Source organism: Pipistrellus kuhlii, unplaced genomic scaffold (genome assembly GCF_014108245.1).
Source record: "Pipistrellus kuhlii isolate mPipKuh1 unplaced genomic scaffold, mPipKuh1.p scaffold_m20_p_48, whole genome shotgun sequence".
Taxonomy (NCBI): Eukaryota; Metazoa; Chordata; class Mammalia; order Chiroptera; family Vespertilionidae; genus Pipistrellus; species Pipistrellus kuhlii.
The window spans coordinates 2,285,701-2,300,638 of NW_023425549.1; the positions used below are offsets into that span (position 1 = coordinate 2,285,701).

General features: G+C 48.7%; 1 protein-coding gene across 5 annotated transcripts in view; it reads right to left on the bottom strand.

The window, feature by feature from the left end:
* LOC118704856 (katanin interacting protein) overlaps window positions 1-14,938 on the bottom strand; it is a 187,453-nt gene that overhangs the window by 137,633 nt on the left and 34,882 nt on the right. For 4 of the 5 annotated variants that reach the window (XM_045572525.1, XM_045572526.1, XM_045572524.1 and 1 more), the window contains exon 2: window positions 14,080-14,135. The exons of the other annotated variant lie outside the window; for it this stretch is intronic. In XM_045572525.1, coding sequence (XP_045428481.1) covers window positions 14,080-14,135 — 56 coding nt within the window. The remainder of the gene's footprint in view (window positions 1-14,079; window positions 14,136-14,938) is intronic. 5 annotated transcript variants of the gene reach the window in all.

Consider the following 14,938-nt stretch of genomic DNA (forward strand, 5'->3'; position numbering starts at 1 on the left):
AGCCAGGACTTCCCACAGTGGTCCCGAATTCAAATTGGACAGACCCAAGTCCCAAAATTACAATGAATTCCTTGGACCACAGACCCCAATTTTTTTTTTATTTTTTTTTTTTAGAGAGAAACATTGATGCAAGAGAGAAACAGCAATCGGCTGCCTCCTGCATGCCCTGTCCTGGGGAACGAGCCCACAACCCAAGCATGTGCTCTGACGGGGAATCGAACTGATGACCTCCTGATGTATAGGATGACACTCAGGCCAGGGCCAGACCCCAATTTTAAATTCTGAAACCTGGTTGCCATGGAGGTATGTGACTTTGGCCTTCAATTCCTGGGTCTTCGATCAATAGCTGAGCAGCGAGGGAGACGGTCAGGACTCAGCTGTGGAGGCAGGTGCCTGGGCAAGAATCCTGCCCTGCTGGTGTGAGCAGAAGGAGGCACCTGTGCCAGTTTCCTCCACGGCCACACTGGACAGATGTCCTAGTGGCGCTGTTCGTAACAGCCAAAAAGTGGAAGCAACCCAACTGTCCAACAAAGGATGGCTGGATAAACTGGGTGTGGCATGTCCGTGCCATGGAATATCCTTGGATCATAAAAAGGAAGAAGCACTCACACAGTCTGAATGAGCTTGGAAACATTTTGCTACGTGAAAGAAGCCAGACACAAAAGGCTACATATTGTATGACTCCATTTATATGAAATGTCCAGGTCGGCAAATCCCTGAGACAGAAAGTGGATGAGTGGCCGCCGGGAATGAAGAGCAGCTGCTGATGGATGAGGGTTTCTAGCGGGGTGATATGTTTTGGAATGAGACAGCGGTGATGATTGCACAGCATTGTGAATATACTAAATACTGTTTAATTGTACACTTTTAAGCGGTGAATTTTATTTTGTGTAAATTATATCTCAATTTTAAAAAGCAAAAAAAGGGGGATGATGACTAAAAGCATCCATCTTATGCATATGAAATGATTATTGGAGCACTGCCTGGTGTATACTGCATGTTCAGTAAACATTGGTAACTAAGATGACATCGATTAGAAACATCCAGAAGTTTTAATCATGACGGTACAAAATCTGAACTCACAGTTACCCTAGAGCCAGCTCCCTGAGCTACACAGAGGCGTTTGTTGTCACAAAGTTACCACCACCCGAAACTCACACAAAGAAAAGATTACATGACTTTTTTAAGGATGCAACTTCCCTCTTCCCCGTGTAGGAGGAGGCTGAGCTAGCCTGTTTCTGGGGAGAGCAGCTGGGGGTAGGACTCGCTCTGCCTCCGGAGAGGGGCTGCCCCCCCCCCCCCCCCCCAACAGGCCGGGCTGTGACAATCAGCGCCAGCCCTTGAGCGTCATCACCGTGGCAGCAGAGAACGCCATGCGGGCCCCGTGCCGGAGGAGTGGCTGCACTAATAAACAGCGGCTTTGCAATGTCTGCTCTGGCGTGTTTGTGCAAAGGGGATGACTCCCAGCTGGCGAGGAGGGCGAGGAACAGAACATGGCTGACAGGGGAGAGGCTGGCGCAGGCTGCAGGAGGCGGTCCTCCCTCAGGTTGAGGAGGAAGGGAAGGGGCTGGGAGTCTCTTCCAGCCCCTAAAGCAGCCTGTGTCCTCACTGAATGTGCTTTCTTAAGAGCGGAACAGCAGCCCATAATTTCCACCATCTCTTGGTCTCCTGCTTGCTCCTTCCAACCCAGAGCCCACCACTGGGATTTGCTTAAGACACAGATCTCCTGGCTTCCCTCATTAAAAACCTGCAACGGCTGGCTGGTGAGTGAGGTGACAGGCACTTTGGGGAGTGATGTGGCAGTATTCACTAAAACAAGACAAAAGCAGTCCCCTCATAGTTCCCATGTCCTCCGACCCAGCCATTCCGCTCCATGGAATCCCCTGGAAAGACGCACACAGGTGCGCGAGGAGGAATGTACAAAATGCTAAGCCTCCAGCAGGAAAATGGCTAAATAACCCTCGGTCTGTCCATACCTGGCTGTAATGAGATTTTTTCTTTTCAAAGACATAGTTTATTTTTAACGCCCAGGATGGACTTCGTTTACTTCAGAGAGGTGAGGCAAGTTACATGTTACAAAACCAAGTTATAGAACAACACAGTCATCGTGACCTCATTCTGTTAAATACACACACTCCAAAATACCACATATAGTGTATGGCTACCTCGGGCACACAGACACGCAGAGAAAGGTCTGGAAGGGTGCATGCCAAGCTCGTGACAACAGCCATTCCAGGAGGGGCAGATGGGCTCAGGGAGAGGTAGGCATTGGCAAAAGGGACTTGAGCCTCATCTAGAAGGTCAGAAACAATTTTCTTAAGGAAGTTGTTTTCATGTGTTACTGTATAACCTCCACCTACCCTACCTCCCTTTTCAAAAAAGAAAAAAAAAATCGATGGCTCCACATCCCAAACAGAGCCCAGGTCCCCCCGGATGTCAGCTCCAGGTCTCGGCAGGTTTGAAGCTGAAGCCCTGATCCCCTCCTCGTTCCCATCTCAGGGATGACCACAGGCTTTCTGGCTGCTCAGATCCTCTCTTTCTCCCACCTGTCACTTATAACATGTGCTGCCAGACTCTGGGCATCACCCTGCCTATGGCCACAGGTCAAGCACTGAGACTCCTGCCCCACCGCTGCCCACAGGTGCCTGGACTGGAGCAGACACCTGACCCAAGCAGGGCCAACAATCCTGGGGAGTTTGGACTAAAAGGTTCAGGAAGATCTGACTATTCTCTTGAAAGGAGGAACGTGAGTTGCTAGTGGGGTGATTTTCTGCCAGGAGAACAGAGAAATAGAGAAAGCGGGTTTGTGCCAAGTGAGAGTGACACAGATGCTGACAGGCATAGAGGTGAGAGCCAGAGAGAGGACTTTCTGGGACCCCCGAGGACCCCAGCACTGGTTCACTATCTTCAAACCATTCTTGACATGTTGACACCCAAACTCATCACTGCCCTTGGACTCTCTGAAGCAGCTGCTCTTTAGAGCCTTCGAATGAAGTAACACAGCCCCCCTTCGACTAAAGTGGATTGAGGCTGTGTTTGTTCAACTGTCCTATGAAATACAAATACTTACTCTAAACTGTTATGGGAACTAGAACTAATATGTGAAAACCGCTTACCTCAGTGCCTGGCCTACAGTAAATAACACCCACACCATGGTTGCTAATGGCATCATTAGAATCAAGCCACAAGGACATGCTATTACAGGAACTGCACAAATTAATCACCTTGCCCAGCCATCTAAATAACTCTCCCCACTAAGGGTGGCCACCATAGTTCTGTCTTTGATCCCATCCCAGGCCATAACTTTATCAATGGGTGGATCTGGCTGTGAAAGGCTGATTATTGATTCTATGGATGACATTCAGACGGGAGTCACACCGAATAAACTGAATGACGACATCTGGGTTTAGATCACCTGCAAACAGCTTGATAAAATGCATCCCAGCCGAGGTAAAGGTCCTGTACAAGGAGAGGCTCTGGAAGCAAAGTCTGGCTTGAGAAAGTCCATGAGACAAAGAGACAAAGGCAGGGCTCTTCGCTAATGTGCTCAGGGCGGGCTAGCAGGGTGTGGTGTGGCTGCCAAACACCCCCACCCCACAGCACACACAGTGAGCATGTTAGAAATTCTGCCAGAACACAGAGTGGAGGGGAACTAATATGTTTTAGCACCTACTGTATAGCAGGCCCCATATTAAACACTCAGCAAACTGTTTCAGCTGATACTCCCACTAGTATATGGGCTAGGTCAGTTGTCGGCAAACTGTGGCTCTCGAACCACATTCGGCTCTTTGGCCCCTTGAGTGTGGCTCTTCCACAAAATACCACGTGCAGGCACGCACGTACAGTGAATTTGAAACTTTGTGGCCCATGCGCAGAAGTCGGTTTTCAGCCTGAGCAAATCTATTTTGAAGAAGTGGTTCTAACTTGGAGACATACTCAAGGGGCCAAAGAGCTGCATGTGGCTTGTGAGCTGTGGTTTGCCGATCACTGAGCTAAGTGTTAGGATCATTATTGCCACTGGCTGGACAGGTGAGAAAGCTGAGGTTTAGATAAGTGAAGGGACTTGATCGAGGCAGCAGAGAGCAGTTAGTATTTGAACCCAGTTCTTTTATAAAGTACACCCTTCCCTATATCATGCATTGTTCAATTCATAGTGGGAATATTCAGTTTGGTTCTGACACCGTGTGTTTTTAGAGAAAAATGAACTTCACCAGGAAGATGGCAACTCTAAAAGAAGTCATCTAGAGATGGATTCAAGTTGGAAAGACCAAGAGCAAGTACACACATCAGCCTCTCCTTTCCATATCCACAGAAATGACGCCATTTAAAATCCACAGTGGGAGAGATCAACCAAAGGACTTGTGTGCATGCATATGGGCTAGCCAGAGGCCATGGACAACAGGGGGTTGGAGGCATATGTGGGGAGGGGTTCGGGATGGGAATGGGGGAATGAGGACAATTATGTAATACCATAATCAATAAAATTAATAAAATAAAACAAAATAAAATAAAATCCATAGAGCACAGAAAAACAGGGAGGGTGCCATCAGCAGATTACAAAGGGTGAGAAATCCTTGAGAAAGGGATGCAGACAGAGCTGGATGAATGAAGAAACAGGTCATGTCAGAAGCCAGAAGGAGTGCTGTAAAAGGGAAGGTGGTCTTAGGCTGCTCCAAACCTACAGCGGACACATTCTCCAGGGGGAGGAGAGCGCCTGAGGTCAAATGTCAGAGGGTGATTGATGACTCCCTGCAGGGACACCAAGAAGTGGCCCTTTAATCCACACAGCTAGTGGGAGACATGACTAGGGGTCTCTGGGTCAGAAAGGCCAAACTTATCCAGAAGCCAACGGGAGCTCCTGTGTTCGGAAGACAAACTATGAGCACCATCCTTCTTGCAGCAAGTACCATCCCTCTGCCCACAAATCCCTGGCAGCGAATTAGAGTGAAAAGAAACAGCATTGACAGAGAAGAAAACAGGGGATCACAGAACATGGAAGAGCACATATTTACAAATTACTAAACACACCAGGAAAACTCACAACTCAACAAACAGAAGAACTAACAATCAAAGAAACAGAGACAACAATGCCAGCACAGATATTTAAGTATGTTTCTCGAGGGAGCTCTGAACAATAGAAGAGGGAAGGTGGCCTGTATAGGAATCCACGGAGTCCTGAGAGGGGCTGGACTTGTTTATCCCCAACCTCAGTGAATCTTCAGATACCTGGGGAGGAAGGACGCTGACTCCCACTTACAGATAGACACTAAGCCTGGGGGTGTTTACATAGGTCCCGAAGGTCCCCTGGCTGTCTCCCGAAACCATCCGCCCCCTCACCATTGCGCACCAGTGCACAGAGCATGGAGTTTCAGCTCGGCAGCCCTGCGCTTACTGTGGAACTGGGGCGGGAGGCCTCACAGCTGAGCTGAGGTTTCCTCATTGCAGGTGAAGATAATACTGCTTACCTCACAGGGTCTGTGAGGTAAGGATGGAGGGAAAGCATTTTTAACAACTGGGCTGCCTGTCTGTTTTGCCGCTCCCACTACGAAGTGGCAGGCTGGTGGACAGCTGTTGTCTTTTGTCTGCCCACTGTCCTTCCTCCCTTCTTCTGGTAACAGGATCCTGGTGGTCCTTTGGGAGAAAACCTCTTCCTCACCATGTGATTAATTCAGGGGTGACCCCACCCCAGCCTTGTCTTCAGGGGGCTGCACAGCCACGGGCTAAGAGGAGTCTCAATTAGCTCACCCAGCTGACCCTGAAGTGAGGGGGCTGTTCTGGCTTGCTGGAGTCACTGGGAGAATTATGACAGGAAGGAGAAGACGAAGAATCAGCTCCTGTCGCCTCTTTAGGGTTTACTGCGTGTCAGACATGTTCAGAGCACCCCTAAGAACTTGATGACATAGGTGCCACTATTGTCCCCACCCTACAGATGGAGAAACTGAGGCTAGGAGGCAGTTAGACACTTGAGTAACTGATGAGCCAGGATTCTAACCAAGGCCATGTGGCTCCAGAGCCTGTGCTTTCTCCCACGTGCTACGTGGCCTCTGTGCAGAAGCCTGGAGCTGCTGCGGCCGGCGGGCACCAAGAGAGAGCAGCCTGCTGGAGAGTGGCCCCATCATAGAAGGAGGCAGAGTGGAGGGTGCTGAGTCAGAGCCCCTGATCCAGCTGTGCCTGCTGTGGACCAGCCCTGGTGAGGCCACCACTTCCCATCTTTGCTGCAGCTGGTTGGAGGAGGGCTTTTGTCACTTGAACTGTCTGAGAGACAGGCTTATGGACCCTAATGAAGCTGAAGTCACAGAACCAGTGGCTCTTGTCAGACATGGGGACCACCGAAGTGACGGGAGCCCAAAGAGGAGAGCATGAGTTTGCGAAGGTCAGCAGTGGTGACTGGGGACTGACTGGACCTCACATGGCCTGACTCTCATGGCCCTGGCCGGGCTCCTCAGAGGTGCCCCAGCCTGAGTGATGGGCAGTTCTCACAGGCCCACTGTCACCCAGGAGACATATCTTTGACGAGTAATCCACAGGAACCTCCTTTTCTCAGATAGCATCATTCTCTTTTCACTGTATTCCATAAAGTGATTTTGGAGGTGGGAAGGTAAAGGGAGACACCTTAAATGCAATTTCATGCCTAAGATTCAAGGATACAGGCAACTCTGATGATGCTCTGTTAAAGGGCACACTGCTGAGCCAAAACAGGCTCGGGGAGGAAAAGCTGTCAACATTATCTCTTTCCAGTCCCAAACTGGAGCTCTCTGATTGGGGTTTTTCCTAGAGTTTAATTTGTGTCGGAAGCTAAGCCGATGCCAGGAAGGTTTTAGGCATGTCAATCTCCTTCCTGGCATTTTATCAGAAATTGGTGGTTGTGGTATCATGGCTGTTGTGCAGCTGGGGTGATGGGTTATGTCTGCACACAGCAGCCTGGCTGCAGCCTGGAGTAGGCTGCTGATTCAGGGGCAAGTCATTCTGATGGGAGGGCTTATATACTTCTCATCAGCCCAGTTCACGTCCCGCTTTTCTTGGGAAGACTTCTCGCCCATCTGACTCAGAAGGTATTAGCTTTTTAAGCAGCTATTCTAACCCTGCCAGCCCTAAGTTACAGTGTTCACCATTATTGAGCAGCTAGTATGCGCCACTGCCGTAGTAAGCACTTCACACATATTAACTCACTGAGTTCTTCCCACAAGCCCGCGGTGCAGGCTCCGTAGGCAGTACCCCTACTCTCTGCAAGAGGACGTCGAGTCACAGACACACTAGGCAACTCTCCTGAGTGAGGACACTGGCCAAGGACCCAGGCTGTTTGGTTCTAGGGTTCCAGGGTTCCAGGCTCAACTGCTTTGCTGCACAGCTTCTAACTCTGCCATGTGACTATTCGCCCTGCAGCAATCAGTTGTCAATGTTACCAGGACCCCCACACTCCGAACGCTCAAAGCTGCAGACACCAAGACTCAAGAAGCGGAAAGCCTGACAACACTAACTTTACAACTGGGAACGCGTCTGGCAGTTGATGTAAAATGGATTTAATTCTTCTCTGCCAGAAATGTGAACTAAGAGGAAAAGTGCAGATGTGGAACGTCAGCTGTCATGTCAGGCAGGTCCTTGTAATGCAGCATCACCAGCTTGCACTGTCTTTCTCTCTCTCTCCCTTTCTATTTAAATTTTTAAACAAAGCAGTTGAGATCTTTAAATATGGAAGAAGCGGCTCCTGACTCCCCAGAAGGCTGAAGTGACAAGAATGCTGAGAGCTGCACTAAGGAAGGGACGGGCTCCCTGCTTGCATGTGAGCGGACTCGGAAACTTACTCTAAGTCACCAGGTTCCCCCCGCCCTGCCCTCTGCAATGAGCCACGTGCTCAGAGCTGAGGGCCCACGAGGGATGGTTTTTAGAAACAAGGTGCTGGACAAGCCCTCAGTCCTTCCCAGGACAATGCCCAGCTCCACTCCCTGCGGAGAAAAGTGGACTAGGGAACAACGGGGTGGCCAATGAATGGCTCTGGTGTGTGCACCTCAGCCAAGGGCAGCCCCGCTTGAATCTGGCCAAGATTTTACAAGGGGGCCTGGACAGAAAGCTCTGCCCCTCTCGTGCACTATTAGGAGACAAAATAGAAACATCAATATTAAAACAGCACATGCCCTTTGATCCATTAATTTCTGCTCTTAAGAATTTAACCTTTGACTCTTCCTGCATATGTGCACAGAGATGTCTGCTCTAGGAGGTCTTTAAAGTGCTCGTACAGTAGCCAAAGACCATTAATAGCCTAGACAGTCACCACCGGGAACCAGCAATATATTTATGAGCAATCCCCTATATGCAATTACTTAGCAACAATACTGGATCGGAACTGACATGGAATTTATAGCCTTTTTTTAATCCCACTTAGTATGAATATTCATATTTTCCTACAGATACACTGATGCATTTGATTACAGAGTGCCGTTTTAGGCCATACTGGGATGATATTACTTTATAACTTTATTTGGCCCCAAAGGTCTAAATAAAGGATTATGCTCCCATGCATTCACGACAGAGTACTATGCAGTCACAAAGAAGAATGAAGTCTGTGCATGTGTCCTGCTATGGACATGTTAGTATGTGAAAATAAAATCCAGGATCAAAACAATGTGCATTGCATGCTATCATTGTGTTAAGAGGGGACTGGGACAGAGAGAGTAGATATGATCTGCATAGAATATTTCTGGAAAAACACTTAAAAATTTGATTACAGCAGTTGCCTATTGAGAGGTGTAAGAAATGGACCTCTGTGATCCACTAAAGCATGGTCAGCTTCTGATGGAATTTGCTGAATTTCCGCAGGACAAGCAGAACGTGGGGAGGAGGGAAGAGGATGTAGGGACGAAGAACTGCACATGGGCCAGCATTATGGTGGAAACCCTCTCCAAGGGTCTGCCTCAGCTAGACAGGGGAGGTGGAGTCAGCTAAAGGCCTCAGCACAATTTTTATAAATGGCCCGATGGGAGACAGCAAGACCTAGGTGACATGTGAGGAAACAGGTGACCTCATAGTGCTCAGCCAATGAGGAACTGGAGGAGGGACATAGGCTGAGTAAATAGGCTGTGTTCCCTGGCCCACGTGCGAGTCTGTACAATGGAGGCCCACTCTCTAGAGTGAATTAAAGTCTCATTTCGCCACGCTTCAGTTTCCGAGTCCATCATTTGAAATTTGGACAGGTGAGCATTTCTCACAGAGGGAAACTGGGTGAGGGGCTGGTGTCAGGAGCCCTCTAAATGCCCTTTAGTATTGATTAGCCAGATCGATCAGACTCTCTCTATGGCCTCTGGACTAGAGAAGGAACAATTATTAGAGAGGTGCATCAAGATAACAAGGTGCAGAGATGAGATGGGAGCAGAGGTGTGTCTACGCTGGCACACCGTCAGCTGTGCAGGTCTCCCATCCCTGGCTGTGTGGCCAAGATCCCAATCTCCTATTTCATTTGGCAGATCTGAAAGGAGCCTCTGCTTAACAGCAGGAAATGCTTATGCATGCTCATGTGTGTGCACGTGTGTGCATGCAAAAGGAAAGCTAAATCTCTCCTAGGTGGTTGAGTTAAATGACTTTCTCAGTCCTCTATAGAGTGCGCCCAGTAGATGAATGTGCTGTCAAGAGGTTTTTCCCGCATCTCCAATCAATTACAAAAGAAGGCAGTCCTCTGAGAGAGGTTGGGGGATGCAGGTGGATTGGGGGAGACGGAACACAGCTCACTTGCCTAGGGGTGCTGAAGCAAGGGAGGCCCCTTCAGTACTAAGTGCAGTTGTACCCCCCAGAGCTTGAGCATCAACCTATGAACTAGGAGGTCACAGTTCAATTCCCAGTCAGGGCACATGCCTGGGTTGTGGGCCTGATCCCCAGAAGGGGGTGTGCAGGAGGCAGCCAACGGATCAAGGATTCTCTCTCATCATTGAACTCTCTCTCTCTCTTTCTCTCTCTCTCCCTTCCACTCTGAAATAGATTTTCTTTAAAAAAAAAAAAAAAAAAGTAAGTGCAGTTCTGCTGCCTCTTAGCTCTTAGTCCAGGGGGAAAGCTCTCTCGGTTAAATACTAGACATTCTAGGGAATGATCAACATTGTAACTGACATTATGGAATGCCTACTATGGGTCAGGCACTTACACCAGGTGCTTCAGAACACTCAGCCTTTACGCTATAAACCAGTCGCCAAAGTGGGTATTATCAAATGAGGGGGTCAAGAGACTCGTCCAAGGTCACATGACTGGGCTTTGCTGCAGAAGCACCTGGTGGGTGCTAATTCACAGTTAACTCCGTGCAGGAGGGCGTGCTCCCAGTGCCGTACCCACAGGCCCCGTGCTGCTGGGCACCAGTGTGAACTCTGGGCAGGGGGGTGATGAATAAAGATTTCTTTCTCCTCTGCGGTTTCCTTTTCTTTAAAAACACTGCATGATAAATTTACTTCCTAACGATTTCTGAGTAAACTACAATGGCCACAATTTCAAAACCATTAATAATTCATGACTAAGGGCCATAAACACTATATAATCTCCACAGGCAGGAACCATGAATGCTTGTTGAGAATGCTTTTCCCAGCTACATGGGAGTTATCTACCGACTTGAAGCCAACCATCAAAGAGACATTTTTCAGAAATGCTTCTAACCCTTCTGAAGCCTCAGGTCAAGATGCCTCTTCCAGGAAGTCTTCTCTCCCCCCGCCGCACCCTGGGTCTCCTCTATGCCTGCCACCCTTGCCTTTGATTTGTGCCTTTGTATGCCTGTGAGAGGGCTGGGAGGAAGGGAGGGAGGGAGGGAGGGAGGGGAGAGGAGGGCTTGAAAAGGGGAGTCCTCCTGCCAGGCCGGCATGGGGTATGCAGGGAAGCACCCAGGGTTAGTTACCACCTGTGAACCCTGCTTCTCATCACAACCACTTGGGGAAATTAACAGGCTCGGATGCCTGGACCACACTGCCAGAGATTCTGATTTAACTGGTTTGGAAAGAGGCCTGGATATCAGGGTATGTAAAAGCTCCGGGTGATTCTGCGGCAGCGCAGCAATGTTTGTGATCCTCTGCCATTAAGCACTCAGCATGGGGCCTGCAATGCAGCTGCTGAAACAGTTCCCTGTGGAGCAGAGATGGGGGCAGGGAGGCAGCCTGGAAAGCTCTCCTGAAAGGGCCGCATCCACAACAGCAGCAATGGCCCTTGTTGCCATACAGGAACAAGTCTCCACTTTCCCAAAGAAGCCAGAAGGGTATATTTTTACGTGAAATCTCCAATTTTTACTAAATGTGGACCCCTAATTCTAAAAAACTGAAATAGAGTATGGGCCAAATAAAACAACCTTTGGGCTGAATTGGGCCTGGCAAGCTCACTGAGAACAGCTGCCCATCCTCCCTTTGCCGTGTTGGCCTTGAACACTCAGAGAAATACCCGTGGAAACCACGTGTCCTCTGGCCAAGTTGTAAGGAGGCTGGAGTAACCTCACCACCCAAGAAACACGCCATGTCATCCACCTGTTCTCACCAGCATGTCTTCTTCTCATCTTTCATGGGGACAGAGCTTGTCTATACCTGGCATCCTGTGTAAGGCACAGTACATCAGGAGGTGCAGAGTCCACAGACTGGGGGGTCAGGGGGAAGGGTAGGAGAAAGAGGTGGATGGAAAAGCCCTTTTATAACATATCAGGGTAAACAGCCTGGCAGCTTGGCATTGATTTCTTTCTCTTGTTTTTCTGACCAAGCAAAAGCCCTATTAGAGAGTCAGCACCCTCTTTTTCAGAGGGCCCAAAGCCATCTTACCATAGATATATTTCAGGGTGGAAGTTGGATATTGTGATAAACAACCTCATTCTCTATTTTCCCTCACTTTCAGAAGAGGAGTGTGATCTGAAATGCTCTCAGGCAACTGACGTGATGGGAGTAGCCGGAAAAGTGGCAATTAGGGGGGGTCCTGCTGCCAGTGAGGGGGGGAGAGAGTGTTTCCACTGGTTACCTGCTCCCTGCTTCCTGGGTTCCCTGCTAACTTCTTACTGTGGATGGATGGGATGCTGCTGTTCTGTGGCCTAAGATACCAGTTAGGTTTACACCATTCACTCCTGGCTGAGCAGCGCTGGTTGCCATCCTCGGTCACTTCACAGAGGAAGACAGGTGTGTGCAGGCCTGAGCTCACTCCCATTCTTCGCAGGAGACAGGCACACCTGCGCCTGCTCCCAGAGAAACCTCCTACCAGAGAGGAGCAGAAAACCCACCCTTGTTCAGCATCGAGACTGCCCTCTGGAGCTGACATTTATTTAGGTCATCCCAGCAGCATCAAACTTCCCAAGTTATGTCCCCGCCCTCAGTCCAGGCAGGTTAATTAAATAAAAAGAAAACCCACACTGGCTGTTCTGGCTGCAGCTGAGAAAAGTAGGAAAGAATGAAAGTCACAACTGATAGATCCTCCCTTCCCCCAACTGATGGACAGAGAAGGATGTAACCTGTACCTGCAGATAGACATTCCTGAGCACCTAACAAGGCACCTTATATGGACTGTGCACTGAACCACCAACCAGCACCTGCCAAATACCCTAAGCCCCAATTCCTAAGTCCCTAGGTCCCTAATCATGTGCCTTACATGAAACCACCAATCAGCGTGTGCCTAGTACCCTAAGCCCCGTCCCTTCCCTTTCCTCCCCTCAAAAGGCGTGTTCACCCATGCACGTGTGCTCTTTCTCCCTTGGAAGGCAGCCTGGCAGGGTCTTCTCCTCCAATAAAGCCTGTGTCCTGGCCTCCTGGTCTCCAGCCCTCTGTTTCATCTTTCAACAACAAAGTAAATGGGGCGTCCAAACCCAACCTGCTTCCTCAGAGCTGGCTGGGGGAGGCCAGCACAGAGGAAGCAGAGCCACAGTGAAGACAAAGTCCTGTGGCCATTTTTGAGCCTCTGGGCCCAGCTGAGCCTGAGAAATTCCCTTAGAATTGTGTCACTTTGCAATCAAGAATGTTAGTACCCAAGTGTTCATGAATTCAGGATTGATTGATATTTATGATAAGCTATACACGTTCATACCCCTGCACCCATATGCCACTATTAAGACTCAAATTTAACTCCCCTGAGTTTGAGACCCCCCTGCATTGTAACCTATGAGTCCTTGCACCACTTCCCATCTCAGGCTCAATGACCTTGCCGCTTCCCTATTCGTGTCTCTGTGACTTTGACCGTGGCTTTTACTTGGCCTAGAAGTCTCCTACTCAGCCTTTAGGAGGCAGCCTTCACACCGGCTTCTCTGCACAGCCTTTCTTAATTAATAATCACTGGCAGTATGCGACCCCCTTTGGGTACTGAATTTCTACTTTCTTTGCCCTTCTCTCACTATATTGGCACTTTGTATTATAATGATCTGTTGCACGTCCTAAGATCAAGGACTGCCTCACCCATGCCTTAGTTCCAGCCGGTGCCTGGCACAGAGCAGGTGGGTTCAGAATGGTAGTTTCAAGAAGGGCCATAATAGTTTGTAGATTTCCTCTCAAGAAGTGAGACCTATTTCCCCACCCTTGAATCTGAGCTGACCTTGTGGCTCGCTTTGAGAAATAGAAAGTGGCAGAAGTGACCGTGCCAAGTTCTGAGCTAGGACTCAAGAGGTCCTATGCTTCCATTCAAACTCTGAAGTCTTGAACCTCCATGTGGCTAGCTTGCTGGAGGATGAAAGAACATAAAGCATCCTAACCGACAGGTAGCTCTAGGTGACAACAGTGAAGGACAAATGCATAAATGATCCCAGCTGAGGTCAGCAGAACCTAGCCTATCAGCAGAACCTAGCCCATCAGCAGACCTGCCCACGTAAGCCCCACCCAGACTGCTGAGCCACAGAATTATGAATAAATGCATGGCTGTTTTTAAGTTACAGTGATTTGTTACACAGACAAAGCTAACTGATACATTCAACAAGAGATTATTAACAACAAGTGACACTGGTTGATAACTCTAGTTGCCAAGTATTATTTAGTCAGGGATTCAAGCTTGGGACTCAGAGAGGAGAGCCAGGAATACTTAGTCACCAGCCTGCACATCCCCCTCCACCCCCGCCCACTTCCCTTCAAATAGCTGCCTCCCACCAGCCCTCGCCAGTGACACATTTACCTCCTTGTTCTCCCGAGAGCAGGACCGGCTTCTCTCAGCCTTTCGCAGAGTCTGACCTGTAGCAGTTCAAAAGCAGAACCAGAGATTAAGGCTGTTTTAAAACAGCTAGTGTATCACCACAAATGCTTTTTATTTGCAAACTGGATAGGCAAGACCAATCATAATCAAATGATTTTAAGAAAATGTAGCCTATTATTATGATGGGAAAATGGTATACTCTTGAAATAAAGCAACAGCAAGGAAATGCTAATTCACACGCGTTACTTGACTTTAATGAACAAAGCCCCAGCTCTTTAATCTGGAGCATTATCTGCACTCTGCAAGGGTCCACAGCCTCCAGTGTGCCAGTCCAATTGCATTTTTATTAAATTGTTTGGACTATAAAATGCCTTCCACTGTGCATACACATAACCTCTGATGTGCCGCACCAAACCCCAAATTTAGACACAGGTGACAATACAGATGGGAATTAGCAAGAATCCCCGAATTTCACATAATGGGCAATTTCAGAGAAAATTGTTGCTTATCTCAGAAAACTGGTGGCCTAACATTTGAAGGCATGCATAAATTCAACAGATCGACACCAGAATGTTTAAATAGGCTGTTCTAAATGCAGAACTTTTATGGCAGTGCCCATTATAAAAGAATTCCTTGATGAAAAATTAATGGTTGCCGTGGTTTTAAAATAGAAAATGATAGTCACTGCACATTGTCAATGCGTCTCCCAAACTGTCCAACTTCGCCCTCGAGCGTGTATTTGTGAGGGTGCCACAACCACATGTCCCATTAGCCAAGGGCACCTTGAGGCAGGAGCAAGAAGGCTTAGTGATGACCTATTGAGAGGCAAGAGATGGGGACC